The sequence below is a fragment of the Zonotrichia albicollis genome, chromosome Z, assembly GCF_047830755.1.
Source record: "Zonotrichia albicollis isolate bZonAlb1 chromosome Z, bZonAlb1.hap1, whole genome shotgun sequence".
In the NCBI taxonomy this organism is placed as follows: Eukaryota; Metazoa; Chordata; class Aves; order Passeriformes; family Passerellidae; genus Zonotrichia; species Zonotrichia albicollis.
The window spans coordinates 42,950,628-42,968,683 of record NC_133860.1 but is presented as its reverse complement, the minus strand read 5'-3'; the positions used below and the strand labels follow the sequence as shown (position 1 = coordinate 42,968,683).

At 42.8% G+C, this 18,056-nt stretch overlaps 1 protein-coding gene across 3 annotated transcripts; it reads right to left on the bottom strand.

Moving 5' to 3' along the window:
* Nucleotides 1-784: 784 nt before the first annotated feature.
* Nucleotides 785-12,615, bottom strand: ENC1 (ectodermal-neural cortex 1). 3 transcript variants are annotated; one of them, XM_005488295.4, is made up of 3 exons: nt 12,178-12,615; nt 5,718-7,531; nt 785-2,292 (listed from the first exon to the last, which is right to left on the bottom strand). In XM_005488295.4, the coding sequence occupies exon 2, from the start codon at nt 7,517-7,519 to the stop codon at nt 5,750-5,752; it is 1,770 nt and encodes a 589-aa protein (XP_005488352.1). In that variant the 5' UTR covers nt 7,520-7,531; nt 12,178-12,615; the 3' UTR covers nt 785-2,292; nt 5,718-5,749. The 3 variants fall into 3 exon arrangements, with proteins under 3 accessions (XP_005488352.1, XP_074388515.1, XP_074388516.1); XM_074532414.1 differs by lacking the exon at nt 12,178-12,615 and adding an exon at nt 11,928-12,077; XM_074532415.1 differs by lacking the exon at nt 12,178-12,615 and adding an exon at nt 11,911-12,056.
* Nucleotides 12,616-18,056: the final 5,441 nt, after the last annotated feature.

The following is an 18,056-nucleotide window of genomic DNA, read 5'->3' as shown; positions in this document are numbered from 1 at the left end:
TGGCTCCCTTCACTCCTGAGAGTGATCCACAAGATGAAAGGCCAACAAAAATTCAAGGCTGTTTGCTTCAACATGGCAACCTGTGCAGGTACAGGGATATAGAAAGGAGACCTATCCTAATCTGTTTTCCTATTGCTAAAGGTTGTCTAAGTGGGGGCAAGGGTAGAGAGGCTGTGGGTTTAAATACTTTTTTAATCTACTACTTTAGGAATCAGTTTAATCAGTGGAACTACAATTGTATCACATCTAGCTGGAACCCACCCTTTTAAAAACTGCAAATGACTGCTTATTAATCAGTGTTCTCTCAGTATTCACAGAACTCCAAATACTTTATTTCTGAAATGTAAAGAGTCTACTCCAAACAGCAAATCAAACATAAGGCAGCGCAGAGAAACTTCCAGTGACCAATGTAAACACTTTCAGATGACAAAACTTTCACAAATACATCACTTTCACACAGAGAAAGGCAAGCATCATAAATGTGACTATTTTTGTTTTGCATGCACACATGCAGCTGTTTACTTATACCACAGCACACACCAACCATGTTACTGAATGTGCCGGTTTAAGTGGGCTCCAGAAACATTTAAGAAAAAACACAATACAATACAAGCTTCATTACAGGATCTGCCAAAGAAAGTACCTGTGAAACACAAGCTTCTGAAATTCCTAAGAAAAGAGTAGCTTCATCTCTGTCCAAAGACCAGAATAATAAGAAACAATTTTATTTAAAAATCAAAGTTTGGTTTCTCAGGATTATCTGAGGCTTCTGAGCAACCAAGTGATTAAAGACACACCTGGATAACAAAAATAAAAAGCAGCAGAGTTTGAGGGCTTTTTTTTTTTCCTATTAAGATAAGAGGTTTGAAATTCATTTTCTATCCCCATAAGAATTTTTCTAGAGCACTTGGGTCTTTGACATCTGGCCACTCAGATGATCTGAAATCCAGATGGATGAGGCAATCCAGTCAGTGCAAAATTGCTGCTCTTTCTTCTTTTTTTTTTTTTTTAAGACTTCATCATTAACCTATGTTGAGGTTTTCTTTTTTGTTTTTATTCTTGAATCACCATTCTCCACTCCTTCAGGACAATGTGGCTACATTGTAGGTAACCCTCCTCCAACCCAATAAATAAATAAATAAGTTTGGACAATGACTTCATCTGGGCTTGGTATCCAGAAGCTCTTCCACAGTATTTGCGTTGCAATCAGGAAGCTGCACAAAGCGAGTGTCGCAAGAGACTTTGGCTATTTCCAGGTTAGAAATTGAAAGGCATGACCAACAAATGAAATGTTGCAAGGACACCATCTACAAGACACACCACATGCAACCTGGGGAGCTGGTGGCCTGAGAAAGTGACCTACATGGCTTCTTCCTTTAGTACACGTGTAACTTTAAATCCTGTCTTGTAATCCTTCCATTTCCGACTGGGAAGCCACTCCTCCCTCCCACCTCCAACTGTTACCCAACAGTTTTCTTTCTTTGTGCAGCAGAGCAAGTCAGCAATCACAATATGTGCAAAACATACAATTCACACAAGCCCTTGCAACATGAAGACAATTGCAGGCATTGTTTCAGCATGCAAGCATTGAACAATAAATAACTATATCTACAACAACTAACATAATAGGAAAGGCTGAATTATAAATACAGGGAAGAACAGGAACAATGAGCATTTTGGGGCTGTAATGTTTGTTCCCCACTGTTGCAAAAACATTTCACCACTGGACTGGTGCTTATGAACAGAAGGTCACTTACTGCACACAGGACAATGCAACACAGGGTGAAACAGACGCTGCGGGCACTGCCCACAGGCAAGCACACTCCAGTCAGCAGAGCTCAGCAGCAATGCTGCTGTATCTTCACTCACAGCAGCATCTTGCTGTTTCAGACCTGGCCTGCTGCCCCTGCAGCTGGCGCTGGCACTTCAAACCACCACAAAGAGAGGTGACAACCATTTCAAATTTCACATAAAAACAGTGGGGTCCATGGAAATCAAGTGATGTGTGGTGCACAGCGAAGAGCCGTTCTGTCTGTTTTTTTCATCTTTGAAGGACTGATTAACATGGGCATTAATCCACAATTACTAGCACAAGGTTTGTCCATTCATATTTAAACCACATGTTGAAGCACTAAAGACAGGGGTTTCTTCTCCCATTCCTTCATGTCTGGGTTGGATAATTTACAAGGTGCAGATGATTTTCTTCAAATGCAAGAAACGCTGAATGATTTTCTTCATAAAAACTTCTCCAGATCTGAGGTTCCAATTATCTTCTCCAAATAAAGGAGTAAACTGAAAGCATGAGAAGAGGTGGAAGGAAAGGAGAAATTACTTAAAACGTTTTGCTGCAACAATATACCATAAGGTTTTTTGTTAGATGTCAAAGAAAATCTAAAAGCTAGGCTTAGGATACAACCCAGTTGATGGGCTTCCCTGCCCACCCTGAACCTCAAGGTTCTTGTGCAATACCCAACTACTAATACATAAATGAGTCAAGAACATAATTATTTAGGGACAGATTCTGATGTTATAATTCTGCTAACACTACTCTGCAAACTTTCCTATTGACGGCAAAAAGACTAACTAATGTTTTGGGTATAAATTCAGTCACTTGAAACCTAAATTAAAGTGCCCTGATAAGACTCTTTAAACTGATAATACTCTGTATCCTGCATACTTCCACATTTTTATGTTCCCCTAAAATCTTAAGTTTGTGGTCGTGTTTTAAATAAACAACCTTTCGTAACTTCTCTTTCACAAAAAAACACATGAACACTCAGTGTAGAGTTTTTTCTATACCTCAGCCAAAACCAACCTGGTTGGGTCAAAGCAGAAGGGAAGCTGAAAGTGTCTTGCCCCAATACCTCTGTTCACCTTCACAAATTCTGAATTTAATTTACTCACAACAGAGAGGGCCATAGAATTCCCTTGCTTAAAATACATCTACTCTTATTTTCAGAAAAATTCTGCCTAATTTCTTTTCAAACAGCAGTATACCATCCACCACTCAATCCATCCTAGAGTCCTTTATAAAATCAATTATTCAATAAGAAACTCAGCCTTTGGATGCTGAGATCGTGCTTTGCTTTTTCACTCGGAAGCTGTATCACAATCCCAGCTTCCAAACCATCATCAGTTCATCACAATAATTCTGACAGCACTGCTACAATTTTAGAAGGCAAATCCTACTTCATTACAATGCAAATGAGCACTAGTGCACTCACAGACCCTTTGAACACACCACATCTCTCTCAGGCTGTGATGTCTAAGAACAACAGGAAACAACCCAGCCTCCATAACAGTCCATAGTGTCTTTGCAAGTGTGGGCTATTTTTTTTTATGTCTAAGAAAAGGGTCCACTCAGTATTGATTAGTCTTCTCTAGGTATTCTTTAGTATAGCATGACATTCTTCTATCAACACGGAAGTCAAAACAGTGTTTCTTGTCATGGGATGAACTTTAAAAAAAGTCATAAATAATTCCAAAACAGAGGGGAAAAAACCCAACCCAAAACTCCCAAGTTTGAGGAACAAGACAAAGCAGACTGAAGTCCTCCTGAAAGCTGTCAGACTGGGGCCACACAGCACCATGAAAACAGAGTAATCACAAGTAATTTCCTTTTTGGCCCTCCCACCCACTGACAAAGCAGCAGGAGTAAGAAGGAAAAAAAGCAACCTACTTACTGGATGAGCACACAGCACTGGAGAGATTTCAGACTAAAGCTACATTCAGTTATCTTGTGTGCTAGTTAAGCCAGATATCTTGTGTGTTAGTGAAGATAAAATAATGGTCTTTACAAGATACTGCAGAGTAAAGGAAAGCTTTTTGCACCATTATATTCAGAGAACTCTTTTTCAAAATAAAACACTCCCTCATGCACTGTAAACTCCAGAACAATTAAGTGAGACTCAGAAGAGTAAGTCAATATTTTTCTTGGCACAGATCTGAGTCCGGGCATTCAATACTGCTGTTCTGATAACACTGAGAACTGCATAAAGTCAGTAATAATACAAATTAACTGAAGATATCGAGATGTAGTTCCCAGCTAGGGAGGAAGCTGACACACAGAAATGAGGACTTCCATTTGCTTTTGGGGGGCAATTACAGTCAGTGACCACAACCTGGTAAGTCTCTAGAGTTTAATCTGCTTTCCAAAGAAAAGTCTGGAAAAACAAAGTGGGGAGAGGGCTGAGGGCAGAATGTTTTCAAGGCAAACAGTCACCTGAGAGCAGAGCATCATGGCACAACACTGCCCAATTTCACAGTAGATTTCAAAGATGAGCTGCTGCTTTGCATGGGCCCAACCTCGTATTCTTTACTCAATCAAAAGTCCCAGTCAACTGAAAGACAACTACAGGAGTAACTGTCTGCCCTATCTACACTGATTCAAAGGTCTTTGGGGCTTGCATTTACTGCAAGAGTCAGGCAAATATCTACTGCTGCAAAAAACACCAAAAAACCTTCCCAATGATCTGTCCCAAACAGAAGAACCTAGAAAAGTCTTTACACACAACTTCTTCTTCCTATATTCTGGAGAACATCTTCAGTCTGAACTTTTCAGTAACCCAGAGGCACATGAATAACTTGTTTAATTACTGCAACTGTATTTATTTGCCTTTTTCTTATCACCTGCCTGTCTTCATGGGTACAATATACACTGCTCATATGCAAAAATAAACTACTATTCACAGGGCACTGATTATTTAAGATCAAGGACATCACTATTTTTATCAGTTATAGTTACTGGGAGTAACTGATTTTGTACTAAAGCCACAAGGAGGAAATGGGGAATAAAAGCAACATAGCACAAATGGGAGTCTACCAGGTTTGTTGCAAAATACACAGATGAATAGCAAAAATCTTCTCCCCTCTGCCCAAAAATAAGAAATGCACAACAACCCATCAAGCAAGACCAAATTCAGACTTGCTTGTGAGAAGATACAATGCTGAAGTTGCATCTGGTAAGAACTTTGCCCATTATGTATAATTAAATTGTTTTGGAACAGTGTGTGCTATAGACTAGTAATTATTTCAGGCTGCAATATTAATTACATATCTTCCTGACACTATACCTAGTTCAACATATATAAGCATCAGTATTTTGAAAAGTCTGTATTTTAAAGTGTTACAATGGAGAAAACGACCTTAGTCCATGAAGATGCAGCCACGCTGTCCAGCTGAGATTGAAAATTAGGCCTGAACTCCCTGTAAAACACCTATCATAAGACAGCAGCTTTCTCTGAAGGCTGTCTGAATGAAAAGTCAAGTGAATTCAGTATGAGGCTTCAGATCAGAGTTTTCTGTATCTTTTTTGGGTACTGCTACTGGATGCAGAGTGACCTAGTCTCTGTCATCAGACAACTGGCAGTGGAACCTTTGTTTACTATGCATTTAGTACTTAAGAGCCAGAGTCAATTTAAAAAATATTATCTGCATTTCCACACAAGTTGAAAATGCTATTTTTGCTCAGTCCTTTACATCTAAATCATAGAGGAAAAGGCCTTATAAAGGCTGGTGCACGATACGTGGCAAACTACTTCCAGGATCTGGTGTTGTCACAGATGTGGTGCCTGGCTTTCAACAGCCCAGGAACATATGTGTCTCAGGTGATCCAGATGTAAAACTGCATCAAACATACTCACCTCTCCTCAGAGCTGCTGCTGAAATGTTTTTTGAAAAGCATTATTACAGTGAAATTCAAAGGTGTTATTTCTTACCTGATAACTTGTAATTGCCAACAAATACACAATTAGGAAGGGAGGTGCTTCCATGTGCTGACAAATGCCGTAGGAATTAATGAATAGGGCACAGTTGTTATGCTGTTCCACGCATCTAATGTGGGATCGTAGCAGTCCAATGTCTTGCACCTCTGAATGCCAAAGTAGCCTCCAACCACATACAATTTGTTTCCAGATGCCACTGCATGGCAGCTCATTCGCTTCGCTGTCACATCTCCCACCTTAGTCCACTGGTATGCCTCACTATTGAATTTATAAGCAGAGCATGCAGAGAATTCAGTATCTCCACCCATAATAAAAATCTGGTTTCCCAGAACAGCTGCAGCTGTGTAGCGCCAGGGCTGGGGGCAGGTGGCTGGTACAGTCCATCTGTTTTCACACTGATCATAGCACTGGACTTTGGGCAGCTTGTCATGGCTAACGCTGGTACCACCAAAAGCAAAAAGCTTCAGCTTCGCACTGACTACAGCTGCATTGCTCACTCCCTCTCGCAGTGGGGCCACCATGGTCCATTTGTTGGTCACGGGGTCATACTGTTCTACTTGCTTCAGGGATACTGAAGGGGAAGCTGGAAGGCAACCAGTTGCTGCAGTGTGCCCCCCTACTACATACAAACAGTGCTTAAGTTCGGCAGAGCCATGGCCAAACCTAGCCACCAGCATGGGAGCGGCCTTCGACCACTCCTCATGAAGGGTGTCATACACCCACACGTCTTTGGAGACCCCATTTTCTGATCCTCGTCCCCCAGTGATATACACCTTGCAGCCTATGGCACAAGCACTGAACTCTTTCCGTGGGCTTGGAATGTCAGCCTTTGGAATGATCTCCTTTGCCTTTTGATCCACCAAGTACAGCTTGTCACACATAAAGGTTTGGCCACCTAAAAGAAAAAGTGAATGGCCAGTTTTTCGGGGTCTGGCACACAAGCTGGTGACCACTCCATCGTTCTGTAAGATCTTCAACTTGCATCTTATTGATTCTTCTACAATCTCCTTGCTTTTCCTTTGCTTGGTGATAAGTTCTTCCATGGCCACATTCTCCATAAGGTATATGGCTGGCAGGAGGGCCAGTCTCACTGTCTGCAGTAGCTCTGGCAGGAAACAGTGACGCTTACTCAGGTCATAGTTGACCCAGTTAATAGCCGATTCATATACCAGCCTTTCATCTTCAGTTTCTAATTCTTCACTGGAAAGGAGCTGCACTACCATGTCTTTTGGCAGTTGGAGGAAGTCTTCACTTTTACTGATACTCTGGAAGTTGCTAAGGCACATCCTCCAAGAGAGCTCATACAGCTTGGTACACTGATGAGCATCTGACAGCAGCAGCATCCCAAGACAGTTGGTGGGATGAAGGTTTTTCTCCAGAAACTCTGCACAAGCATCCCGAATGTCCTGAAACTCCAGCATGTCACCAGCCTCCAGCAGTGACTCTGCATTTTCCTCATTGATGATAACTCTGGAGGAATATGCATAGTCCAGAAGAAGCTCCAGCACTTCTGGGTGAATAGAGTTGTGAAAGTTGACTTCACTGTCCTGGCTCTCTTTCAGTCCTCCGCTGAACATTGCTTCAAAATAGCGGCTACAAGCAGCTAGAACTGCTCTGTGGCAGGGGAATGACCTGTTTCCAGCATGGAGAAGTACATCTGTAAAGAGACGCTGCTGACGCAGAAGGTTTAGGTGAGTAAGGACACTATCAGCATAGGATGACTTGTGGAACAAGTATATGTTTATGGAGCCAGTACTGGCCCTGGACTTGCGATTTTCATGCATGCTGACGGACATTTTCTTTCACACCTATAAGCAAAGAAAAAATTTAAAATAAATAAGAGTCAAAACCATTTTTAGTTATACATATCAAAAAATGTGTCTATTATTCACTACAGGATGGGGAAGAAAAAGCCTTAATTTACAGCTGAGCGGACAGAGAATTACATCTCCCTTTGGCATGCCTTGTTTTTTTTTTTTGTAAGCTGAGATTCATAAATGACATACTCTAAATTTGTTGCCCAAGAGCAGGTTTATCTTGGGAAACCTGATCTCCAACTTTCATAGCAATACAGTAAGCAACTAAGTTGGAGAAAGAAAATGAACCTGCACTGATTTTCTCACCCTTCCCCAACCTAGACCAGCTGATTCATTACATACATACACATGCACACGCTTGAAACATTCTCCTGTACTGAATCATAGCAGGAAGAGCTACCAGACAGAATACCTAAGGAATGTCAAAGCTGCATAGAGAACAAAAACCTACTAATCCCATTAGGAAGCTTCCCTTTGGTATAGTGATTCCATACGCAACAACACAAAATGAAAAACAAAAAAACCCCAGAAACTTTAAAATAAAACCCTGGTATCATACATTTAGACTTGTGTAACTGTAAAAAAAATAAGATTAGTAAAATCTACAGATTCCACCTTTATTTCACAGAATTCAGTGTCTGTTTGTTATAGTGATTTAGCATATACACAGGCAGTGTTGCAGAAAAACATGTTTTCACCACCAGTCACTGAAACACTGCCTCTGAAGCCACCTGGAGCATCAGGTCCTCAGAGCTTAAGCCATTGTTCATTCTGAACTTCTGAAGAGGCAGAAAACTATTCCATCCTGCCCTATTCCTAAAAAACAAAACCCTACTCAGATCTGTTTAGAGGTGAATGTTACTGTTACATGCCATGTTGTGCAGGCCTATGTATAATTACAGCAAGTTTCCAGATTTAACTAAGAGTCAAGTCAGAATGGTATGGAGTATAGGGTAAGGGAGGAATATTGACAGCAATATAAAGCTAATGGCCAGAAAGCCACAGTGCAAACAGTAGGAGATGAAACATAAAGAACTCAGGGCAAGCTGTGGCTGTGACTGGTACTGAAATATCTCACTTCTCTCTCTTCAAACTGCAGAAAAACCTCAGCAAAAGCCAAGAACAAAACTTGACTAATTACTAAGCTATTTGCATGTCCAGAGTACCTCTTACTGTACTTTCAAATAAGAAATGGCCAAAAGGTCAACCTGGAAAGCATGCAATGTCCTAAATCAGAGCACCTAGGGCCACTTGTGAAGGTTTTTAATGCGGATATACTGTGCTCTCACACAGACATTTCATATACTCGAGCATCTTTAAGCAGTACTGAATTGCAGAATTTCATTCTCACACTTCATGCTTCAAGATAATACATGAGCTTTACAAGCCTCAAAACCAGCATTTTTAATAGATGTATTTTCCTTGATTCATATGACCAGAAATATTGAGAAACTCAAAACCACACATTTAATTTGAACAGCAGACTCCATTTCAGAACAAGCAATCTGTGTATTTGGAACATGCAACACCTGCAGTCTAACTGCAGCACAGCCAGTACCATCCTCCACACTCTGTGCTAATACAATTGATTCACCATATTGAACAACTGTAAGTCTGTGTTACACCTTTCCCTTCCATTACAAAAAAAAACCTTAAACCCAACTTAAAGTAAAGAATAGAGAGACACCTTACTGTAAAACTAGCATAGCCCACTTCCTTTAATAGGAAACACAATTTGCCCTATGAAATTTAACTGGGATTGAAAATAGCAAGCAACACTACCCAATATATGGTGCACAATCCAAATTCCTCCAAAACAGAGAGGAGTCCTACACATCAGAGCTACAATGCACAGTATCTGTCTCACTCTACCTAAGCAAAAGCTTAGTAAGGGATCACACCAGTGCTCCCTAGGCCAACCTATTAAATGCACTAAGCACAGAACAACTTAAGTCAGCTGGTATGTCTTCAAAACACAAACTCTTTTACAAGGAAAATCATATGACCTTTAATGAAGTTGTATTGTCAGGCAAAAAAATACCCAGATGTCATTCGAGGATCTTGAGCACTAATCTCAGACTAAAATAACCCACTTAACCTATAGCCAAAAATAAGATACTGACCATTTACAAGTTGAAATCTCCTGGAACATAAGGATTACAGAAAGGTCAAGGCCTGGAATACTAGTATACAAGCAACTTGATGACACAAATAAGAAGCTGAACACTTTACTGTCATATTTTTCAAACTTTTCCAGGCACTTTACTGTCTTAAATGCTGTTATGATGCAAGGCACACTATTCACTGGATCTCTGCAGGTAGGTTTTCCTCACGCTGAGGACTTACTCTTTGAAGGTTCCTCAGCAGGGAGCAGGATAGGAGCTAAACACCCCACTGATCAGAGACAACAGAACAACCAGTATGTGAACACGGCCACTGCCCCCCACACTCCATTCCACTTAGCTGAATGTGAGTGTAGACATCACAGTCTAGGCATGTCAGGATCTCTATGAAAACACAGGTTCTCTTCTTTGCCCCCACATATTGAGGGAATTCAGAGTTTACTGAAAACTTTCTTTTGTCATGCACACAGGGTTCAGGAATAGGGCAGGTAAAGTTCATATCAGAGGCTGCAGATGCAGGGATTTAGGTCTTTCACCAGGCTCTGTACTCCCATGAGCAACGCTTGTTCAGCACCATTCAGAATGAGCCCATAACCACAACAAAATAGAGGCAAACATAAAAAAAACACCCTGCAGTTATGCATACCGTGCAGGCTAGTGAACTACAGACCACATGCAGAGGAGAGGAACAGATCACTGTCTGTTACCCAAAGCCCACCCACAGCCAGGGTAACAAATACCACTGTAAAAAAAAAAAAAAAAAATTCAAAATTTGTATAATGACCCCTCCCAAACAGCTACTGAATAAGCCACTCAGCATTTCACCCTACTATAACAGAAGCCTTAGTCTCTTGGTGAGAAGTAGATTTCACATATGCTGGTCTTGAACTGTTCCTGTAAGATTGCTTTTATCATCACAATGTCATCTATTGAGAGGAATTCAAAATATGCCAATTCACAATTAAGATAAGCTAACATATTTCCCCAAACAGAACAAAGATATGTATCTATACACATCTTTTTCCTCCAGTGTGGTGCTGAGATGCGTTTGCACATAGACTAGCTGAACAAATACCCTTAGAAGCAAGTACCATCATTCACTAACTGGCAGTGTTTCTGTAAATTAGGTCAACCCAGAATCTTGGAAGAATACTAAAATGCAAAAATGACATCTTCAATTTCTCTGCTTAGTGTGGGAAATTATGCAAGCCTCAAATACTTCAGCAGAGGTAATTTACTGTCAGTGATCAAGTGTTCATCTTGAATAATATTAGCCAATTCCCTTCAGGCATTTATTTCCTTAGAAATAGTATTTGTATGTAAAAGACAAGAAGTGGTCAGTAAATTACAGATATAGATTTTATCTAGGAACAGAGGTTGAACCAAGACTTTGATTTATAATTACACTTCAACAGGCTACTTGTCACAGCAGCCCGGTAGTAAACACTACTTTAAGACTAAACAACAGGCTCCTTGTCCTACTTAACAGTTTTATAGCATGAAGATCTCAGCCTAAATCAAAAGAAAAATCAAGTATTTTCAAATTACTGCCACATCCCTGATGTACGCTCATTTAAATATGACTGTGTAATTACACAGTAGTGGTTGCGTTTTTCTTTAGAATCAGTGAAACAACCGAAAGAGAGGAAATCTGCTGATCATCCCGTCGATGTAACTAACACCGCTTTCCATGACTAAATCTGCACCGATGCTATCAGTGTGGCAGAGGCAAACCGTGACACTGCCAAAATCTTCAAACTCAGTGGCTGCCTAGGACCTGCAGCGAGACAGAAAGCAGAACACGCTGCTCCTGCTAGGAATGCACTACAGCTCACCACATGCAAACAAAGAAACGCGACTCTAAATTCCCCTCAGTTCGCCCCATCAAAACGCCTAAATAACTCCGTCTCTCAGAAGAAACTCAAAGAGCTTCTTCCCAGACTGATATAAAAACCAGTGTTAGAAGCTAAAATGCATTTAGTTTGCTTTATAGAGCAATAACCACGTGCAAAAGTTTCTGTACCGGCGCAGGGAGAGCAGCGCCGCAGCCAGCTCGGGAGCAGCGAGGCGCTGGCTCATTCCCTGCCCTGCCTCGCCCGCTGAGGGAGGGATGCTCGGGACCGCTCGGGGCCCCAAGCAGGAAGCTAAAGCCCAACAGGGAGGCTAGCAACCTCCGTAATAGGAGCCCACGCTTTCCGAGGGCAGCCGAGTACAGGAGATAGCAAATCACGGCGAATGTCTACCCACCAGTGCCCCGCTGGTACCTGGCGTTCCGGACAGGGCGGAGGAGGGCCAGCCTGCGCCTGTGCCGGGGACCATCAAGGCAGCCCGGCTCCAGCCGGAGAAGCACCGCCGGCAGCACGGCAGCAGCTCTGCCCCGCAAGCTCTGCCCCCCAGCTCTGACTCGCAAGCTCTGCCCCGCAAGCTCTGCACCCCAACTCTGCCCAGCAGCTCTACCCCGCAGCTCTGCTCCCCCGTGCCGGACGCTGCTCCGGGCCGGCGGCACCAACTTACAGCAGCGGCTCCCGGGCGAGCACGGAGGTCCGTGGGCAACGCAGCGCCGCGCATGGGAAAGGAGCTGGGCTGTGCCGGTCCGGCGGGGCCGTGGAGACACGGCGGGCGAGCAGCAGCGCCGGGCGGAGCTGGTGCCGCCGGCGGGAGGCGGGTCGCGGAAGGAGGGCGGGAGGTAGGGAAGAGGGACGGAAGAAAGGGAAAGAGCGGCTCCAGCTACTGCTGGCACGCCGACCGCAGCTCTGTCCCGGCGGCGGAGCGGAGAAGGGGTATATGGGCTGAGGGGCGGGGGGAGCCTTTATGCACAGCCTGTGAGTGACAGGCAGGGGAGGGACGGCAGGGCGAGGGCAGCGCGCTCGCAGTTGCTGTCCCGGCCGGCGGCGCGGAAGGTGCGGCGGGCGTCTCGTGTCGCCGCGGACGGGGCTGCGGGATGGCCTCCGCTTCCTGCCTTGCCCACCCTGCCTGTGGGGGCCCCGCGGGGCCGGGCGGAGCAGACACTCGCTGTGGGAGCTCCTGCTCCGGATGTACAAGGGGTGCGCCCCGCCGAGTAGGCACCAAAAAAGCTGCGCGGGATGGGGAGGGGTGCCGGTCCTCGTGGCGTGTCCCGTCGGGTGGCGAAGACCGAGCAGGACAGACGGTGGGAAACTCCTCCTGGGCGCCCCGGGAGCGGCCGGGAGGGCGCGCAGGAGCCCGGGCACCGCAGGCCCCGAGCCCGCCGCCGGGCGCTGCTCCTCCCCGGGCGGTGCCGCGGAGCCACCGCGGGCCGAGCCGCTCGGGAGGCCTTGGCAGAGCTACCCTTTCATAGCTGCTCAGTGCAGTGCTCCCGCAGCACAAAGGGAAGCCTGGCTTTAGTTATTTCCCAGTGAACAATGTATGTGAAAAACGCATTTGTGCAAAAGGCCGATTTCAACAATAAACATTTTCTAGACAAAACAACAGTGTTTACATAATGGTATTGTGTGGCTCTGTATAAGAAAAACATAAGGTACCGTGCTAAACATTGCCCATATTGTTAGTTTACGATTTGTTAATATCACTTAAAGCAATGGTATTAGTCTAAAGAGGCTTTAACGAAGATAAGAACAATTGCGCCAGCAGCAAGCTTCTTTTTGAATATAATTGTTTGGAGAATTTGACCATTCTTCATAATAAAATGTCTCCTGCTGAAAAAAAGAATGCCCTGCAAGCAATTTGCTAACATGCAGAGCGTTATTTATATTTGTGTTGCTGGACTCCAGTCTCTGCAGATTAGCACACATTTAGTGTACAGCAGGACACATCTGTAATTCTAGACATCCTGTGGGCATATGCAAACCTGGAGAGCATAGCTGAACAGGGAGCAGATTAAAGAGTAATTTGTTTCATAGATTATTTTTCGTTACAATATTGTTTTCTTACAACATGAAGGCTGCAGGTTGCATGGTCTAAAAATGTTGCACATCTGTATGTAATAAAGAATGTTTCAGAGTTGCTTAGGTGTGAGACGCTGTTGTAAATTGTAAACAACCTTGCACAAGGGGTATTCATGGACACCAGTGTTCACTTGAGTCATCCTCTACCTGTAGAGGATTTTGGATTAGACTGTGAATGTTCAACCTTTTTTGCACATTGTATTGTCCACATTATGAGTCCAGGTTTTTCCTTTCATTGTAACATAACCATAAAATGCCTTGATCCTATTTTCCCACATTTTCCCCCAAGTAAATCTGAAGAGATTCCACCCAAATCCTGTCCATTATGGTGACTTCCACAATCTGGTGTCAGTAAGTCAGATTATCTCAATGTCCTGGGGTGACTTTATGATAATTGTATCTCCATTTGTCTGTTTAGCCCAGAAATGAGTTTTGCACCTTTAAGGCTGGTTCCAAGATCGAAGAGGGAGAGAGAAGAAGTGCGCAGTTTGTGACCAGAACCTGCACCTGCTCCCCCGCATCCTGCTCCTGGACTGTGTTGTCTGCAGACAGACAGACAGACAGACAGACAGTGGGACAGAGCTCTCCTCTGCTTTTTAGTTAGTTTTTAGCTAGCTGAGGCAGAGAAGTTCCCTAGACTGTGGTTTCTCTTTTTATTGGAACTGTTCAGACCTGCTCTGGACTGAGCACCCAGCGGAGCACGGGCAGCTCGTGCCTGTGGCCACTGGGCCAGGCCTGGGCTGAGGCATTTCCAGCACCAGAGGGACTGGTAAGAGACTGAGTGAGCCAAGCTACAGCCCACCAAGGGGCCTTTCTGAGTCTGTCATCTCTTCACATTGGCAAGAGGTTTTATTGTTTAATATTGTTCGGGTTTTATGCTGTGAATGCTTTGCCTGTTAACAGGTTTTTTTCCACTTTTCTCCAAGGAAATCTTTTCCCAAAGTGATTGGGGGAGGGGCCACTTGGATTTGCTTTCTAGAGGGACCCCAATTAAGATGTTTCCTCCAACATTTTTCCCTAAACCAGGACACTAATTCTATGCAACTGAAAACACCGGGACACATTACTCCATACATTGTTAGGACAAACTTTGAATAGGCATAGTTATCACTATGGGTGGTAAACTAAAATAATAGAATAATGTTACCTATCTATTGCTTAGCAACATCTAAACTACAGCTGTAAGGAATGGTCAGTGAAAAATGAGATCCACACACAGGACAACATACAGCATTTACATGGATGCCCACAGCATGCACATTTGGGCAGTACCCTCCATGAAAAAAATGGGGCAATAATCCTGTAAACAAATGACCAGATGAAGTACTGATCTTCCTTTTATTTAATGAAATGAGGAACCTGTTGAAGTTAATCAGGGCGGAATGATTGGATGAAGCTTTAAGTCATCTGTTGGGGAAGCAAGTACACAACCAGACAGATCGTTCTGTGTGTGTAAAGCAGTGGTACTGGTGAGAGCAGGGAGAAAATGAGAGAAAAAGGAATGCCACAGTCCGTACTTACAAACCACAGCAGTTGTTCTTTTGCATATGCTCAGATGAGGTCTCATTTATGCTTAAGTGACAAAACACCTGAAGTGTTTCTTCTCCTTTCTGCACCAGAGTTAAGAGTAGATAGGTTTGTCTGAGTACGGCTTATAGCATATTTAGAATAAGAATGCTTATTTTGCTAGCATGGGAAAAGCACACAAGAAATTAACTTGGTCCAAGCAAATTTTTGGTCTGGTTTACGTTGGTCTGAGAACTAAGTCAGATCACAGTTAAGCACTATTCTGGTTCAGCCAGTTTTGTAGATGGGCCAATCTGTATTTTGACATTGCTGAACACAAAGCTGGCCTAGCCTATTCCAGGACATAGTTTAACATGCCCGCTGAACTAGTTGAAACATGTTTCTCCAAGTATTAGTATGCCAGGATAGATAGGATCTTTGCAGTGTTGCTAAATATCATGATTTTATCACAAATCAAAAGATAATTGGCCCTTTTCTCAAAGCCTCAGTTTCTAGAGTCATGTGAACTTGATAATCTCTTAGGGTTGGTTTTGTTGTTTGTTTGTTTGTTTGTTTTAATAAGAAGTCTGAAATATGAGTATGTCAGTATAAACCCCTAAATATTTTCATTTTAATCTCAAGAATTAAGTGCCACATTTGACTCTGAAAACACTGAGGCAGGAAAATCTTCATTCAACTCAAATCCGGCTTGCTTGCTATGTAAATAACACTGCTGTTTTAACTAAATTATTTCACCTTGCTCTTTATTTAAATTGGTTCGGCTTCTGTGTTTAGACAAGTTCTTGGAACCTTGAATGTATAGCAAACTTTATCATATGGCTTTATTGGCACTTAAATGTTTTGCAGTCATACCTATGTAGCTAAAAGATCTCACAGATTACCCGAGTAGCACCAGCAAGAGTTCTAACATTGGCAGAGCCGTACTGGTAAAATAATCCACTTACCAGAGCAGATTATTTCACTTAGGAGATGGAAATATGTATTTTGTTTTGTTTTGTTAGTATCAGCTGCATCTAAACTAGTAGGGTTTGTCTGTACAGCTATCTTGGCAAGCTTTTAAATGCAAGCAGGCAGTATGTGCCTGCAGCACAGTCTGAGATCTCATTTTTAATACTATTGAGCAGCTGTGTCTTGGGCTTTTGACTTGTTAGATTCTTTTTAACCACATTATTTTGTTCAACTGCTAAATAAACAGCATGGGGTTAAATGTATTAGTGTAATTTATCTTCTTTCCTTCCTAATTTACACTTTGAATGAATTAATTAGAATGATTTAATTAACAATGTACAATAGCAGTACCAGTGCCAGAGCTCTCCCAGGGGGATGGAGCCTGGAACACCCCTCAGTGACCCACACCTGCTTTTCTTATCATTTGCCTTTGATGTGCTTCTCCAGGCTGGCCTGCAAACAGAGATTTGTGTGGATAGAGCACAATGCATTATAGTGCTTGTTTAGTCCTAGAGACATACTAAAAGTGTTTGGGGAGGTCAACATTCAGTATTTCTTAGCAGCAATTACACCAGTTTGTCCACCAGTTCCAGGGGTGAGAAATCCCTCTTTGCCCAGTTCTGCCTTTCTCTGTGTGTGCTTTTGTTTTCAAAAGAATTACATTCAGTTAGGCTGGCCCTTAGATGTCATTCCATCATGTCATGACAGCTCAGACCAAAAGGAGCTTCTGTCTAAGTACCTGCTGCAATCTAAATCAGCAGCATGATGGGGCAGATATTGAGGTATGTGACACATAACTGCTTCTCTCCAAAATATCAGTGTGATAAATTGTCATGTGTGAGTCCCTTGCCACTTATAAAGTATATGAACACTAAACTGTTTGAAGTTGGTCAGTTATGCCATCATGTTATAGGGAAGAGACAGGAAAAATCAGGCCTTGGTAACCGTTCCATAAATATGTTTTGTACAAATGATTTTGGGTGTAAATAACATAATAAATGTGAATAATGTCTGGAATGAGAAAGATTTCCTTTTGAAATTTCTTGATTCTTAGGAGAAATCCTTGTAAAGCCTAGTCTATGGATTCTACTCCAGAATCCATATTTCAGCATTATGTACTTACAAAGATAAGTAATATGGAGACAAAAAAATGTCTCAAGACTCTAAGGAGAAGCCACTCACTTCTCTTTTGTATGTAATTCCTCTGCCTATTTTATCATTTTCTATTTTATCTTGCTCTCTAATTGCTCTGCAAAGTCTCTGTCACAAAAACATTTTTATGGCAGACTATTCCATAGTCTGTTCTCCTTCTTAACAAGAAAAGTAATTCCTGCTTATAGAAGAAAATGATGACCCATTCTTGAGCAGGTTTTTTCGTAAGGGGTCCCAATTATTACTGATATGCAAGCCCTTCCCAAAGATATATGGATCGGCACAGGACTGGGAATTCCACTGCAAAAGCTGAGTGGTTGCTGCCACTTCTGCCATCACTCATGATGACGTTTGGCAAAAGTCATATGTTCATTGTCAGGAGATTTCAGTTTCCTGTGCATACCTTTGCTAGCTATTCCCATCTCTTAAGCGACTCCATACTGGGTCATTTTCTTGCCTCTCTACAGGAGCTATCTCCAGTAGTGCAGACTGCAGGCCAAGCAGCACTTCCTTTTCTCTCTTGCTAAGTAGCAGTGGCCCCCAGTGGTGACAGCTGAGCTGGCTCCTTATTTCAGGTTTTACCACGCTGCACTGAAAAGCCTCCATCCTGTAACAACCTTGGCATAAGGACTTCGGAGTTTCCCACATCTTTCACTTCTGCAGGGACCACAGGCCAGTTTCTTCTGACCACGCCTTTCCCCCCCCTCACCCCCGAACTGACCAACACTGATGAGGCTTTGAGAATAGAGGTATGTATCATATTATTCCCTAAGATGTTTAGTATTTAAGAAGGAACTACATCACTTAAATAGTACACATATCATCTAGAGAGACCCCTAAATG